Source organism: Phaethon aethereus (assembly GCF_964289735.1).
Source record: "Phaethon aethereus genome assembly, chromosome: 5".
Taxonomy (NCBI): domain Eukaryota; kingdom Metazoa; phylum Chordata; class Aves; order Phaethontiformes; family Phaethontidae; genus Phaethon; species Phaethon aethereus.
Window position 1 is genome coordinate 12,122,561 of NC_138579.1, and position 17,854 is coordinate 12,140,414.

Below are 17,854 nucleotides of genomic sequence, written 5' to 3' on the forward strand. Positions count from 1 at the left end.
AAACTATTCCTGTGTTCTGGCAACAAACTAATTCATCTATTCTGGCAACATTCTATTAAGGTTTTATTTTAGTTCTAGTTATACAGATTTCTTTACTAGAATATTTGTAATTATCATGAACATAGCACTTTGTAAAAAATAACGCATAGCTCCAAGATTGTTAACCCAATCACATCCTACCAATTTAATATGACATATTACTGTACCTCAGCAAAATCTCCACAAACATACAGAATACGAGCTCTGTAATATCCTCTGTTTTCCAGATGTGTGAAAGGTGCCAGACAAACCAACTCTGGATGTGGAGACACTGGCAAATCCATCAGGTTCTGGTAGTTAATTTCAGCAGTTAGAGCCTGGAGTACAGTCCTGTTTTTTTCATCTATTCTGTAACCCCAGAAGTGTCCAACTTCTACTATCTGAAAGTATAAAAATCAGACAATATCAGATTTAATTTATTTTATTCTTCTACATCAAATACAAAACACATCTGAGCAAAATAGATGAAAGCACTCTGACTCCTGACACACACAGAGAAATGTTATATACTGCAAAAATGCAGTGGAGCGTTTCTCTCTCATAATTAGATGTTATTTTAAAATGTTTATTTGCTGTGCAACTGCAAGACACTTTTCATCTAAACAGACTCTGATATAAGCATTACTAAAATACAGAAAATTAAGAAAAGACTGCTTCCATTTTTTCTAAAGCAAATCAACATATAGAAAATACAAGGTATACAGTTGATTAGACATATACATACAGATATGGTGCACTTTTATTAGTGAAAGAATACCAGTTAGCTACATCTATCAACAAATTGGCAGTGTTAATGTTACGATTAGCCATTCTTTAGGAAACTGAAAAGAACACACTGCTATTTAAATCAAATTTAATAAAATAAGTCACCTTTTCAAATGGCTTACTGAACTCATATACCATTTCTGATCAATTGCTCGTAATAAAAAAAATCTTTATTTACAATACAGACGACCATTAAAACCGATGTATTAAACCGAAGTAGCATAGTTAGCTAAATGATTGGAATGTATCTGATCAAATGCATGAACATTTTTGATCCAAGACACTTAGATAAATAAAATGAAGAAAATAAACATGTCACTACTATCAAGAGCTGTTTTAATACTTCAGCTTACAATTTCCACTCAGCAGTTTGGATTTTTTTAATTATTATTTTTATTTCAACAGCATATGTATTGCTTGCTACTCAATTTGTTGAGAAGACAATAGTTAATACAAGATTCAAAAATTCCCATCTTCAGAATTCAGAAGTATTTATATATAAATGTTCCCCTAACACAGTATTTTATGCATGCAAAATTTACCAAATGAGCATGCAGTACTGTTAATTCATCTCATTTATCAAATTTACAGTTTCTGAAGAAAACTGAAAAGTTAATAATAACCAGCTAAATGGCCCAAATATCTACTGATTCTCATTTCTATAGTGTAGGCAAATATTTTACTTCTCCCATTAATACTCTTTACATTCATGCCTATTTCCAACTAACATTTACTGCCAGCAAATCCCACAAATTGTCAAGTGCAAGTACTGTTTAACAAAGAACTACTAAGAATTAGACCAAGAATATTCTCCATACCTCTTATAGATACCTCTGTGCTAAAAACATTATCAGTACCCATTCTTTTCATTTAAGCTTGTCAGATATTAATCTCTGCAAAGTTATCTAGGTACCAATTATTAGATATGACCTACTTCAGATGTAAAACATTTCTACCTCTGTTATCTTGATGGACAGAAGACGATTTGGGATCATCTTTGACTGGTGTAAAGTACCAAATGAGATTTCCACAGGCTCCACTGTCTGCTTCCGACAGTCCACATTTACTCTAAAAAGTTTATGGAATAAAGATGCTAAATATTTCACTCAAGTGAAAACTCAGAAGTTTTTTGCTTTCATTTGCTTCCCTAGCATGTACTTAATGAGTTCTATTTCGAAATATATTAATTCAGTTAGAATGTAAAATGACCACGCAGAACTAAAATACTACAGAGAAACTGTCTGAATTCCATTATGAACACACACAGGAAGATACATGCAAGAAGCAACTGTGCCATCAACTTATTAGAAATCCAAAGTAGTATGCCTTCTAAGCTTTTTTTTTTTTTTAATAAATTGAGTACACTAGAGCACAAAGATGAATTCAGCTTACCTATCTTTTTTACATACAAAGTTCCTTTTACTTGACAAAGTTAAAAACTCTAAAATTAGTCTTCCAACCTAGGAGACTTCTTTCTTGGGTCCCTCAAGAATTAATTTTCAAAAAGACTTTAAGTGTGGTTTCGGACACAGTGAAACTGCTAAAATGTTTTATTAAAAGCTAAGTAGAATCAACTGTAAGTAAAGTATTCACCTGCACTTTAACCTTTCCAGTTCATTCCTGTGTTCTTATGTTAGATTTTTTATTTTAAAATATTAAAATGGCTGCAAATCAATCGGGAACTAGGCAGACTGCTTTTAGCAAAGTTGCTTGTATGACCTGAAGCTGAGAATCACAGACAGCGTATATAACAATGAAACCCATGGGCCAGATTTTTTCCAGCAAAAGCAGGTGTGGACTCACTACAGTAAAACACCTTTAACTATAAAGCAGTATTTATTTAAGACAATCGTGTTATTTCTAGTCCTGCAAAAACATTCTGCTTACACAAAGTTTACACATCTGGTTTTTTGAACCTAACATGTCTTCCTTGGTGATACTGCCAAGGAAATGCTCACCGAATCCTATGGAGCTCATTTCAACTTTACACAGCAAAGAAACCCATTTTCCGTATGCAATACAATTACCTTAGAGATTCCACAGTTGCAGCTCTCACATCTTGCAATTGCCTTTCAATGTAATCTGGATTATGAACGTTCAACTCAAGAGGAATTTTCAGCTGTGACATCTTGACTGACAGGTATACTGCAGGAAGAATCTTAAAACCTTCCATTGGGTTACGGGAGAACTCCACAAAAGCCCTGTTCAAAAAAACCCACCAAATAAAACTGCAATAAATACATGATGAGGAATCAAAACCCAACAACAACAAAAAAACCCAACACAAACCCATCATTTCTTCTCCCTGTCTTTATCTTAGCAGGCCAGCAAACAGTAACAAGTATGTTCTTCACAGGCTTTGCCTACTGCTCTTATGCACCTTAAAACTTGAATTTTGATGATGGTTATAAAAACTTTCTAACATTCTCACAAGCACATACCAAATTTACTGAGTGTATTTAATACAAATAGAAAGGATGTGAAAACATATCTGAATAAGAAAAGAATTAAAAATTGGAAAAGGCATATGAAAGGCTACATGAATTCAACTGTGGGCAGCTGCAGTCCACAGTTAGCTGGAAAATTAGCTAAAACATACACATGCATTTTTGCACAAAGCCATCTGACTGTACAAATGAGCTAAATTCAGTATACAAGTTAAAAACAAATACAGACAGATCAGCTGCAGTTATGGTCCACTGTTAGACAACAGAAGAGACAAAACAGAAGGTGGTCTCTAACTCAGCTAGTTTACCTAATGTTACTCTAACGTATACCAAACTTCAAAGCCACCTTTCTTACTCTAGCCAATACATTAAAAATAAATTACTGATTCCAAAGAGATGAGAAGAAATAAACTAATTTTGTCAGTGCACCATTGACAAAGAAGGAAATTGATTACTAGATTCCTAACTGAGAACATGTGAAAGGCAGGATATTTAAAGTATTTTATACTTACTTTGATCCATCATAGGCAATAGATTTTACCTGCCCACACTGCCTAAACAGTGACTGCAACTGTCTGTGGTATAGATATCCATAGGGAGGAATATTCTTCAGCTGTTAAGAAAAAGAAGTTAGATTCGGATACATTCAATTATTTTAATGCATTATTTAAGTTCACCTAAATACTTAGCTTTCTCCTTCACTTGAGCTGCAATAGTGATATGCAATCTAAACCCAAACAAATTCCAAAAATGCTATATAGTATAAAGTTAAAAATCTCAGAAGATAATAAAATCAGAGTTTTGCTGCTAATGCTGCCCTACTGCCTCAAACCACTAGATAAATGTTTTCTTTAACTATAAATGAAGCAGCTTCATTTGTATATGCTTCTTTGATAATTTTTCTTATAAGCTGTCTAGTATCTCTCCTTTTGCTTGTAACAAAAACAATGGATTCATATGCTTCCCTGTCCACCATTGGGAACTACATCCTAGGCAGTGTATAGCCTGGAAAACAGGAGGAGCTACAGCCCTGCATGTCCTGGCAGAACTACCACGTATTGAATTACTGAGGTATGGTGGGACAGCTTGCACAACTGTAGAGCACTTCACAGAATCATTAAGGTTGGAAAAGACCTTCAAGATCATCAAGTCCAACCATCAACCCAACACCACCATGCCCACTAAACCATATCCTGAAGCGCCACATCCACACGTCTCTTAAATACCTCGAGGGATGGTGACTCCACCACCTCCCTGGGCAGCCTGTTCCAATGTTTGACCACTCTCTCAGTAAAGAAATTTTTCCTAATATACAATCTAAACCTCCCCTGGCACGACTTGAGGCCGTTTCCTCTCATCCTATTGCTAGTTACTTGGGAGAAGAGACCAACACCCTCGTCACCACAACCCCCTTTGAGGTAGTTGTAGAGAGCGATAAGGTCTCCCCTCAGCCTCCTTTTCTCCAGACTGAACAACCCCAGTTCCCTCAGCCACTCATAAGACTTGTGCTCCAAACCCCTCACCAGCTTCGTTGCCCTTCTTTGGACACTTATGGGTGGATACATGCTTCTTGGGGATGATAGACAAAGAGCAACCTTCTGGTCTGCCCTGTGAGTGGAGTAGGTCAAATGTAAAGTGCAGAGCAGAGCTCTTATCCTGCCCCATTATTTTGTGGGGCAGAATAAGAGATAAAATCAGTAAAGGTTGTCCACTGAGGTGGGAATTCATAACAAAGCACCAGTCAAGATGAAGCAGACGATCTTCAGGTAACTTGCAGAGGTCTCCAGATCACAGACCCTGCATCTTAGAGGGAGTCAATAAGCTCCCTGATAAGCTGTTAGAAGGGCAGGACACAAACTCCTAGATTTCTGAAGGGTGTTAAAAGTAACTTAACACCAGTCATGAGCCAAACAGGACTCTTCTAGATCTGCTATTACCGAACGAAGTAGAACTAAGTTGTTACAGAAGTAATAATCAACAGCAGTGTGGGCCGGAGCAACCAGCAAAGAGGGGAGCTCAAGATCCTGAGGAGAATGAGGAAGACAAGTAGCAGAATACACATCCTGAAGCCTAGGACAGCACAGTTTGGTTTATTCAGGGAACGGGTAGGTGGGATCCCATAGGAAGTTGCAGAATCTCCATCGGAATCACAGAACTCTGAGCTAGCAAGTTTAAACTTCTACATGTTGAAGTCTTTTTCAGGGGCTATACAAGTGTTTTCTTCTCTTTGGTTATTACAATCTTACACAGGTTTAGAGAGACCACAGACTGGGAGGAATAATTGTCTTTTATAGCTTTGGCACACACCATTAGGAGCATCATATGGCTATAAGAAGAGTCTCTTGAACTGGGAGCTTTAGAAACTTGCAGCACTTGTGCCCAGGAAGATCATTTACACTGATGAAGACACAGCAGCTACTTCTTCCTTTAAGGTAACAGGCAGTTGATATATCAGTAGATCAAGAGTTACACACATCAAAAGCCAATAGCTCCTTAGATCTAACAGTTTCATCTTAATCAATGTTGCTGTGCCAAGATTAATCTTGTCTTTATTCCACAAGATTGAGTCTAGTCTGTTAAACAGGATTTTTTTTTTTTTGCTTCCATATCCTGAAACAATATGTTAAAAACTTCAAAAACGTACACAAATGTGTGCACACACATCACCATGCCAGCATCTCCTTCAGTATAGAACTAGCCTCTCTTCTTGGGTAAGTAGTAAAGCATGAAAAAATTCCCTCGCAGTAAGCTTTTGAGAGTTTCTCACCTACCTTTTCATCTAACTATTTTCTCTTCTGTCAGTACAAGTCTATTGTTTGAGTCTTACTTGTTTGTAGGTTTGTTTTATTTAAGCATAGGTCATGGTTATTTTATAGTGTTATACCTAATTCAGCCACACCAAACATTTTCCTAGTTTAGATTGTGTACCATTTTGCAAAATCAACACAGCCATTTCAAACTTGGACTTATTCATAAATCAGATAAAAAATATTTCTGAAAGCAGAAGATAAGAAAGCAGAGTGCAATACCTGAGTAACCTTAAAGCAAAAAGCATGTAGGCCATGCACTAAGTGGATTACAAAAAAGTAACATTAAAGTTGCAACAACACATTCCATAAATACTCACAAAAAAGGTACCCTTGATAGTCTTGTTCTGTTTTTCAAATATTTTATTAGTTTTATGAAAGTTTTTTGCCTGTTCAAGACTTGCAATCAAATGCATAGAAGCAGTCCTCAGTAGGAGTTCTTCTAAAATTGCCCACCCACACAATGTTTATTATATTGGAAGAAAGGGAGATGGGAGAGAAGGCAACTGACCAAGTGAGGATCAGAGTAGATAATTACTTCTGTCCTTGCCCAAGACAGACCAAAACTTGAAAATACCACCCAAAACCTACATATTTTTATTACTGATTCTTTATTGTCATTCACCTTCTTAACATACCATTACAGTGGTTTTTGGATCTTTGCCAGCAAGGTCTCTCACAGCAATTTCTTCATCACATTTTCCAAAAGTAAAGTAGTTTGGATAGAAAGCACCAGCTATTACAACCTGAAATCAAGAAAATATTTTTTTAAACACAGCAGATTATATTCAGTTTATTAAAAAGAGATAAGCTAGAAACATAAAGAGAGACTGACCGATCTTCATATGAGGATTTTTTTTCCTGCCTCTTTCCAGGAATTACTGTCATTTCAGACTAAACATTAATTCATGCAAATCCTTAAAAAACATACTAGCATGAGAAGAGTTCAACTTCTAGAACATTTTTACAACATTCTAATATTTTTGTATGAAGACTTGCTCTATGGAAACTGTAATTGTTAGCCTTGATTTCAAGCGCCTCAGTTTTAAATAAATTCACATAAAATAGCTACGTGAAACTTGTTTGATTTTCATGTTGTATCTTAACAGTATTTAACAACTCTGCTCTAAAAAGTTCACTGCTTACACAACCGATTGCCACTGAAATGATAAATAAGTCTGTGAAAATAAAATCACTTACAATCAGTCCAAATAAGACAAATTTAATTGGAAATTTGACAAAGGTACAATAGCTGAAAGACATCTAATTCCTGCTGCCCTCAAGAACTAACCAAGCCAGTGGTGGTCCAAGTACAGCACATAGAACAAGTAAAAACATCATTTTCAAAACTGTTAGTTCTTAGCCTTCCAACACAATTCATCATTCTTTAGAGTATTTTTATGACTTTAGCAAAGATTAGTCTAGATATACAGTTTAATTCATCTCAGAATGACTTGGTTTTGTTTTGATGAACTGTTGGAAGTGAAGGGACAAGCAGAGGACCAATGTAGTGTGAATTCTGAACCACTAAAAGTAACATGAGTTGCCCTTAAGTTATCAAGAAGAGATTTTTTTTTCAGCTGCAATCTCAAAATCTACAGAGATTTTTGAAATACAGGTGTAATACTAGTTCATCAGTACTAGTATATAAAAATCCAGTTATAAATTTTGTAAATAATGGATCCCCCCGAAAAGTCAATAAAGCATTACCTGCAAAATGAAGCGTTGTTTGTATACACATTCCTGATCCATGGCAGATGGCTGAGCATTAATACACATGTTAAATGCTCTGACTCGCTTTTTCAAGTTGTGAAATAACTCTGCCACCTGAAATTTGAACTCTAAGTTACATATTAAACAGATCAAAATCATCCACAAATAAAATCTTGTTAGTAAAAGTCTGAATAAGTGGACAAACTCCCTTTCCTTTTTAGGTGACACTAGTATACATTTCACCTAATGTACTGCTTAGCATCTCTACTTCAGAAAGTAATTTCAGTACTGTGACTCAAGCAGTTTTCTTGACATCTCTTTATAGCAGTCGCAAAGCATATTATGCATATATGATATGGAACAAAATTAGAAAGGGAACTGAAATACCCTTTTACAAGATGATACACTAATACTCCATTTAAATAATTTTGGGTTTCTATCTTCAAAGGTAAAAAACATGCTAACACCAACCTGGACTTCTGCACCTAACTGTAGCAGTGACTACACATGCTGCAAACTCGGTTCAGCAGACAATTGTGATGACTTTAAATGAGATCAAACTTATGTCCTAGAGCAGAACATGCTCTGTTAAGCTTTCAGTCCTAAGCATTTCCAAGAAATTTCCATAAGCAGCTACTGGTCCTCTGACCACACAGTTGAATGCCTTCATTGTCCCAAATGATTTTGGAGCAAACGTAGACAAGTACAGTCTGCTCAACTGCTTCATATCTACATTTTCCTTTCTGCTACTGGCAGTTTTAGGATACTAAGGACTCCTGTTATTTTCCTTATAGAACAAGTACCATAATAAGAAACCAGCCTGTGTGGCTGCCTCAGTTTTGCAAATCCACTTTCACACAAGGGATTATAAGATTAGTACCTGAAAGTGTAGCAAATAAAAAACCCCAAAACTTCTTACTAAGTGTTAGTGTAGATGTCCAAACACCTGAACTATTAGGTCATGCACAACCTCTTCTTGAATTGCCTGAAATTGGGCCAACAGAACACCAGCTACCCAGGAGGCTATCCTATAAGACTGATCCTTCAGCTCTCCACTTTTACACAATTTGCTTTTTTTTCCTCATCTTTTTTTTCCTTAATATCCGAGACAGAAGCTAAAAAACCATTGGCATTTCTTATACAGATGGTTGGTTGCTTACTATAGAAAGCCTTCCCCTGCCCGCCCCGGTGCTTTTTGAACACAGGCCCTACACTGCTCATGCCAAAGGTATGACCCACTGAAATAATGAGCAAGGCCATGCTCTGCCAATCTCAGTTAGTCAAGAGTTTTACTTATTTCCCCTCTCAACATAACACATTAAGCTTGAAGCCCTTTGTTGATGCAAAGTTTTCATTAATTGCTGCAGTAATGTTAACAACAAAGCCCCACAAATTTTCAAGCCTGGTCCTCATTATATAACTGTATTTGCTTAAAATTATCCTAAGACAAAAATTATGTAACAGCAGTCACACCACAACCAATGTATCTGAAAATAATAATACTGAAGGTCTCTTAAAAAAATGTTACAAATACGTTAAACATTAATAATTTCCCACCACAAAGTAGTGTGAAATTATTAACTATTTAATATTTGAGAGGTCTGGCTAAGAAGTTTATCCTAACAAAAGGAAGATTCCTTTTGCCTAAAAGCTAGCAGTCTGTTTCCAACCCCGACTTCTCAGCTAAGATAATACTGGATGTGCCACTCCTACAGGGTCCACCAAAACCATCTCTCCATAGTGTCAACTGTGGCAGTTAACAAGCTACTTAGAGTCCATCCATCCCAGGCATAGGTATTCTGCCTTATTAACATATAAATGATTATCTGAAGTCCATTCTTCACAAGAATGCACACTGGCCTTTGTTAACATTAGAATTATTTTCCTCACTTCTTTCCTTTCTTTGAAACAGTATAATAAATGGAGTCTTTGCAAGCACTTGAGAGAAAAGAGAGGAGCAGAGGGGGAAATGCTGCCCTTATGTTTGCTCACTATGATCATAGTTAATAAAGCTTCTGTCTGATCTGTCTTAAATTGTACTTGAAGTCCCGGTATTCTTCGACAACTTTAAATAGTACCATCTCTCCTCCCCATAAGAAACAAAACCTAAAAATTCAGTTTAAAGAAAATATACATCTATAGATAGATAGATACATAATAGTACAGTAGGCAGTACAAATCTTAATACTTGTAGAAAATAAGGAAAGTTAAGTCCTTCTGCTTATAAAAGTGATTATCTATTTCATCATACCTCTCTGACTTTCTTGATATGAATACAATTTGATCGACCCCACTCAAGCTCTTCCTGGAAAAGAAAGTGAAAAATGCAAATGCAGGTATTGTTAGAAACTTGTTTCTTCTACTGCTAGTAAGGTTTCTGTCATTCTTCTGTGTAGACATAAACAGTAGTTATATACAGCGATGGAAGAATTTGATCTGATTTCACAGTATTATGACATGTATGAAAATAGAAGACAATTATATATTTGACTAATGAACTATACTTTGGTTACCACCACTGCAGCTATGGGTCATCTAAATTCTTCATATAAACCCACAAGCCCAACTCCTCTGTTTTGCTACTACAGAATCTATTTCAAGATGGACACTCCTTCAAAAAAACCCCAGAACTTCTTTATCTGGATACATAACTGTCAGACAGATTCTGGCCATCTTGGCTACTCATTATAACTCAGTGTATGTTACGCACTAGTGTTCATAAAGCACGTTATACTCTGAAAGAAGCAGAAAAATAAAAAAGCTTTAATCTTATACATACAAAAGAAAGACTGGAGGCAGTTATTGTGCACATACTACTGGTTTTTGTGACTGATGCACAAAGATCTTCCATCTTTCAGGGGGTGGGGGAAAAGATTTGTGTGTTTCTTTAAAAAAAAACAGACACACTTAGGCATACTAAAAATATTTCAACTACAGCTCACTTTCCCTTTTCAGCTTGGATTTCAAGCCCTCTGGCCACTGTTGATCCATTTGTGAAAGGAACTACATAAGGAATTACCTTCAAATACTCAGCACTGGATTAAAAAACTCATGTTCTCTCAAACATGCTTCTATTTACTTATGAAAAGTCATAACTATTACAAAGGAGGATTGCTAGCAAAAATACCATACTAAGAATATAAAATACTCCAGCATTGAAGTCACCAACCTTGAACAGAAAAGAAGAAATAAAGTTTAACTAACCTTGGGATGTCTCAGCTCCCCTTTTTGTCTGCAGGCCTGCCATGCCTGAAAAAAGAAGTGGTGTAGTATTCAGGCACAAACTGTAGTACTTTAGTAATAATGATTACAAATATTAGTGTGACATTTAAGACTATGAACTTTTTCCATACCTATACTGAAGATAATATTTTTAACACCAGTTTAAAAAACAGAGATGCCCTTGGGCTAACAGAAACTACAAATATTGAAGCTCAAAGGAGTGTAAGGAAATCTGAATCACAGTAATTTACATTGGAGGAGACTTCTTCAGATCAATTGTTCCAACATCCCACACAGCAGGGCCAACATAGATCAGGTTTGTGAGGATCTTGTCCATAAAACCCTGAATAACCTTGCCTGACCTCCTTGCTGAATCTCCTCTGAGCAGGAGATGGGACTACAGACCTCCTGAGTCCCTTTCCAGCCTTAATTATTTAATGATTCTAGTCTAATACAATGCTTGCCTGGTTGGTTCCTAAGCAGATATAAATACTTCTCACTCTTATGAACAGTCTTACTCTATGTTGTTGAGGGCAAGAACTCTGGGTCTTCCTTTGCTCATACGCGAGCATACAAAATGGTGTGGCTGCAAAATGTAATTGTAAAAATGCATTACTGGAGGGCTGAAAGTGTGGCAGGGTTATAAAAGTTGTACCACAACATGCTAAAGAACAAGAATTGCTGTAATACGACAATTATTCTGCCTTCACGTCAGCTCAGAGGTTATGGCATGTAATGCCACATCTACAGACTGAAAAGGAGTTTAAGCACTATGGGATGAGTTGCAACTACATATACTGCCTCAAACTTGCCATCAGGTCCTGCAGCTAAATTGGAAACATAGCATTTAGGTCACTGAACTTCTGGACATAGCTTAGAGATTCGTGATCCCGGCACATTCCAAAAGCAGACTGAGCATGTTATGTTCTAAGGCTTTAAAGGAGTAAGTCCTGATTTGTGTTGGGAGAGGTATAATAGCCACCTGACAGCACAGCAACATACAACAAGCTATCCACCTAGTTTTGAAAGGAGATGGACTGAGTATTAAAACACATGCAAACATTCATAAATAAATAGAACTACTTGGATGCTTTGATTTGATGCTGTAATAAAGCAGGCTACTTTCAGAAACTTTCTTTTCTCCTTGCTTTGAGACAAAACTAAGTGAACTGACTGATTCAGATGCAATTCTGACATGGATGTCTCCCAGAAAACAGGGCTAGAAAAGAAATTAACATACCCAGGATATTAATGAAAATAATTTCATTATTAGGCAGGAAATCTACAACAGATGCCTGCATAATCAGTTTCTTCTAGTTTGACCCCCCACCTCATAGTGCAATTTTCTGTCTTACTGTAGACACTATTAGCATAGTTCAACAGGCAGACTGCATTTCCCTATCTTGATTGAGGCTGTCTGATGTGCTGATTTTAAATAATGCTTTTAACATCCACCACTTCCATACCCAAGACTTATAATATGTCAGAAAAATAAACTCCACTTTTTTGACATTATTTTTTCTTTTAAAACTCTCTATTTTTCAAATCATATCACTTAAACAAGGCTGATTAGCCTTTACTTCCCTGGATTCTCCTCCTTCTACTACCAAAGCTTTTGACGTTTTCCAATTCACCGAAAACTTTTCATAAGCAAGGGCTTAAGAAAGACATGCTAATGATTCACAGAACTTCAGCCTACCCTGGAAGAAATCTAATCTGAACCAGGGCCTTTGAAAACAAGTTCATTTCCTGTTATTTTCTAACACTCAGCCATCAAACATAAAGCTTTCACATCACTCACACATAGAGATACTGCACAGGAAGCTCTGTTTGAATGTTTGCATTTATTCTCCAGGACAACATACTGGTTTATAGAAATATGACCTTCAGATTAATAGGACATGAGGGCAATATAGTATACAGCAGAATAAGAGGAATTAAGCAAAGATGACACTTGAGCCTGAGGACCAGTGTGTACATGTGGCATATGTGCCCATGTGTGCTTCATAAAATTCTGACACCAGAGTACAGAAAAACAAGTCGGCTTTCATGGAAGTAAAGAGGTCACCATGCACAAAATGGAATAAACTACATCTGCAGCTGAAGATTTTAGAGTCTCCAGAACACATCAGACCATCCATAACGTACAATATTGGATTCTGAACAGTAAGTTACTCTAGCAGAGTCTTCCCTACGCTGTAACTGGGGGGATCGACCTCTGTCCGTGGTACTGGGCTACCAAACAGCCAAGCGCATAGAAAAATCCCGTTTGGACAGAATAAAACATTACAGAGTCAAAGCTATGAAGTCTGGAGAAAGGACACCAAACTCATTCTGTGCTAGAATTCACCAGATGTCAATGTCCTTTGTTAAAAGGGAGCTACCAATATCACTGCATCTCTGGCATTTTATTTTTCATTATTACAATAGAGAGATAAATGCCACAGAAAACCTGTAAATTTTTCAGCCCCTGACTAAAGTGGGCTTATGATAAACCAGAATTTCCTGCGATCATCAGTGGATTGCCCACACAAAAGCACAGTAGCAGGAAAACTACAGTAATTTTCGAAAAGATGAAGAGTCATCAGGTTATTAACATTCACTGCCTGAGACAAAACACCTCAGTCCTGCTTTAGGCTGATACTAACAATCATTTACAAACACTGCAAGCCTATACGGATAAATAAGCTGACCCGAAGCAAAACAGTACAGATAAGAGAAAAGAGGCAACCTTCTATTACATGTAGTGTAACTTCTTAGCTAGCCCAATGAAGCAAGTTTGTACCACAGCAGCTCAGTGTGATTTTTGTATCAATCAGTATTCACATTAAGAATGTCCCCATGTAAATCTGTTCTTATTGAGTTGAAACGTGACATCATCCACATGACTTATCTGGTGAAAGATGAGATTTTAGCAAAACAAATAAGGAACACTCTGGAAAACCTAGAATATTTCTTACTGCAATTTTATCCTGATTATTGCTAATTGCATAAATTACAGCAGACAAGCTTACTGGTCTAGATAAATTAATAAATGCTTTATGAGATTTATTTTTTTAAAAAATCATATTTTAATTACTTAGATAATAATAATTATTTTATTATTTACAGCATTTAAACACCTCCAAGGTTGATGCAAAACACTGTGCCCCAAAACTCTGATATTTTCCTAAAATATTTTGGTTTATTAGGAAGCAGAACTTGGTATGATCAAAGACTTTCCTGAACCACTGAAGGCTGTATGTTCTCAGTAGCTGTAATTTGGAAGACACAGGTCTGCAGCAAATAGAAATTTCTTGCTGTCCACGACAGGGATTTTATCATCCCGCATAGAAAGGCTCAGAGACAATTTGGGAAGAAGTCTTGAAGCAGTGCAAATGCAGATCAAGTATTAAGACACAGGAAAATAAACCAAGCAGACCTTCAAGAGAAGCATGAGAAGGCACAGTACTAGTAAATATTACAGTTCAGAAGAATTCAATCTCTTAAGATTTGTAACAGCTGCAGTGGGATCATCAGCAGCACACAGAGAGCAAATATGCTACATTAGAAACTTGTTCAGCAGTTCAAGTTATTAATTCCAGAAACTTCATTCTGCTTACCAGTTAGCCATCATTTGTTCTGTTGGAGGCAATGAGACATCAATTCTATAGTTGCTGGAATGACATAGGTAAACCTTCCTGGACTGGAAAGAATCTGCCTCCCCATGTAAAACAGCTCCTTTATTGAAAGGATCACAGGGGGTCAAGGGAACCTGAGCCTCTGGTTCCTATCTTGTTCAAAATCTGCTCCTACTTTTAGGAAGCAGAAGACTGAGATAAGCAGCATACTCTCACTCTCCTCCACTCTTCATGCTGTTTTCCATCTGCTTAGTAGAACAAATACCTCAAAAGCCATAGGAGATTGGAAAATAGGGAATATACCCAGAAACCGAGCCTTGCAACCCCTGTTTAACTATTTCTTGGCACCTTACTTTGGTACAAACTTGTGCAGCTCCTTCACAGTGGTAAAAATGAACTCGTCAGAACTAATAGTGTTATACAGTAGGACACAGCCTTTAAAAAGTATCAGTAAGTAGCTAGGAGTAATGTGAAGGTTTTAACTTTTAACACCGTCAAAGCACAAATGCTGCACTGACCCTACAAAGGTGAGGAGCTCTGTTTTGGTCTATCAGATTTCACTGGAAAACAAGGTGGAAAAAAAGACTTACCTTAAATGCATTCACAATTGCAATACAGTCACTCTTACTATTCCCAGCAAAAAACAGTTTGTTCCTGGATATAAAAACAAAAAGAATTATCAACAACTTAAAAAAAAAAAATCAAATATATTATATAGCTCAGAATGCTACATCTTCCAGGACTTCAATAAGCAAGGTCAATACTTTTATTGTAATTATTTGTTCTTATTCACATCTTCTTGCTGAAGGTAACTGTGTGAGCCAGATACCAAGGATTTTTTTTAAAATTCTTTTAAAAAACTACCCCATGTTCACATCAGAAAGGCAAAGCTGAAGAATCAGGTCTTGTACTCAGAAAAGGATGACTTAGCTCTTTGATACTGATTCGTTCACACAGAAACAGATTTCAGTATCTCTGCCCTGGAAAAGCTCCTTTTTGCACTACTTGGCACTTTGACAGAAAATTAGACTCATGACATGAAAAATTATATTTAGTGGTCAACTTAGTCCTGCGCCCCCAAATGTGCTCAGGAAGTTGTAAAACACCTAGGGTAATACCTGTATCCATCGATATGCTGTTTGAAAGGTACTGCAAAAAAATTCCGCAAAGAGAGTGCTGCAGCTACAACAAAAACAAATCAAAATGAAAACCTGCAAATCACTCGTTTTCACAGAAATGTTCTCACATGATCTTTCAGTTACCTATAATAAGGCATTCTTCTAAGCACCCGAAGACATGCCCAAGGACTATCAATTTTCCAAGATGCAGATCCACTGGCAACTGTGCCAATACCTTTCCCAAGAAAGTCAGCTCACCATCATGTGGATTTTCTTCTGTTTGTATGCAAGCTGTAAGTGCTCCCAGCTAGAGAAATTAAAATGTATTCACTTTTAAAACTTGACAAAGTAAATAAGTCCAGTTTGTAAGAAAACAAGACAAGAAGCAAGCAATTACTGCAAAGCCACATCAATTAGTATCAAAATTGTAATTAAGTGTAAGTTCTTAAATCAATTTTAAAAGCCTAGTGTTTCAAAACCAAAGCTTCTACTAAATATGCTGGCTATAGAAGCAAGCTACTGTATACGAATATAATTTCTTATGCACTTTGGAGAAGAAAAAGTTTAATGCAATGAGTGTTCTACCCTGCCTCACCTTTATAATTGAAAAGCAAAATCACCAACCTCCTTGCACAGGTCAGATGGGGATCTTCAGGCTAAGCCCTATACATCATAAGGTGTAAGAGTGTGATTTTGCTACTTATTAATAAACAATTTCACTTACAGAGTTCAAGTTCTCTTATTTTTTTTCCATTCTCTTTGTATACAGAGGGTTAAAAGATGGAATTTTGGTCTGTAGTTGGACACTGAGTGAGAAGTAGACAGTGAGAAAACCGCAGCAAAAGGGGTTAAAAGATGGACTTTTGGCCCATGAGAACACCGCCATTAGCACAGTGAGAAAAACAGGTAGCTGGGTGAGAAGCAGATAACAGGCTGCGTGAGAGAAACCAGATGGTTTCCCACAGAGATAAGAAAGTTGAACAATACTAGGGGAGGACGTGGAGGTAGGAATCCTTGCAACATCTTGCTATTGGCTTAAGCATGATTGATAATATCCTGTGTGTACAGAGCCTACGAACCAACAGACGGGATGGCTATGGTGTGTGCAGTGCGCCTGACCAGCGGGCACATGTGCCATACGCTCCCTATGCTGAGAGTCAGCAACAGAGGCGTGTTTCGGCACTCACTGGTCATGTGTGTCGAAACCCGCTCCTCTGCAAGTGTATAAATACTGGGATTTCCCGAAGAGCAGGGGGATCGGTGTACGGCAAGGCCATCATTGCCTCCGTGGGGACATCCACGTAAAGCTGGCACCTACCGACTGCTGGGCTGAGCACGCGGCACAGGACAACACAAGAATGTACGGATGGGCCATCTTCCGCAGTCCTCAGGTCGGTAAGACAATTGCTTTGCAAGATACCCTTAGTGTAACACATGTTGGTAGTTAATAAAATGCTTACTGTTTTTTCCTTGTACTCTGTGTATATGTGTCTACCCTTCTCGGGAATTCTCGAAACCACCCTAAGACACTCCTTCACCAAGGTGCTAGTTCACAAACAGTATCATTACACTCTGATGAAATTATAATACTGTTTTAATGAAGTGACTGCAGAAATTATGCTGAAGAAGACAATAACCAAACAACCAAATGCAAGAGAAGATTCTCTACACACAGTTCTTATTTTGGGTTCCAATAAAGGCTTCTACTACTTTAAACACCAGGGAAAAAACACTTACACAGTACATTTTTATTACCTTGATTTTAACCCATTAAAAGAATGCCTACCTCTTTCAGCTGAAGTATGGTACGTTCAATGTCTCCTACACTGGGTGGAGAAAGAGCTGTTGCCAGCAAGGCTTTTGGTCCCCCCATATCAAGCTTTTTTATTTTTAAGACTGTAGCTCCCAATGGACAACGCTGAAGGGAAGACAATGTTATTGTCACACTTCCCATGGCAGGAAAGTAACAAAGTGTTTTACATGAAAAATAAGCTAAAGCTTACAATTTAGTAAAACCTGAAATTAATTTTCTGTAACTAATGATATTTTTCTTTTGAACAGATTGCTTATTTCTAATCCATATCTGTTTTACTGCTATAATGCATCACCTTCAATGAAGAAAA

General features: G+C 37.0%; 1 protein-coding gene across 1 annotated transcript in view; it reads right to left on the bottom strand.

The window, feature by feature from the left end:
• TDRD9 (tudor domain containing 9) overlaps positions 1–17,854 on the bottom strand; it is a gene marked incomplete at its 3' end in the record, with an annotated part of 56,038 nt that overhangs the window by 12,584 nt on the left and 25,600 nt on the right. The window contains exons 12-23 of the mRNA XM_082000804.1: positions 17,518–17,649; positions 15,876–16,038; positions 15,732–15,795; positions 15,204–15,267; positions 10,976–11,020; positions 10,023–10,076; positions 7,769–7,885; positions 6,697–6,804; positions 3,764–3,864; positions 2,832–3,005; positions 1,761–1,872; positions 207–419 (exon numbers count right to left, since the gene is read on the bottom strand). Of these exons, the coding sequence (XP_081856930.1) occupies positions 207–419; positions 1,761–1,872; positions 2,832–3,005; positions 3,764–3,864; positions 6,697–6,804; positions 7,769–7,885; positions 10,023–10,076; positions 10,976–11,020; positions 15,204–15,267; positions 15,732–15,795; positions 15,876–16,038; positions 17,518–17,649 (1,347 nt within the window). The remainder of the gene's footprint in view (positions 1–206; positions 420–1,760; positions 1,873–2,831; positions 3,006–3,763; positions 3,865–6,696; positions 6,805–7,768; positions 7,886–10,022; positions 10,077–10,975; positions 11,021–15,203; positions 15,268–15,731; positions 15,796–15,875; positions 16,039–17,517; positions 17,650–17,854) is intronic.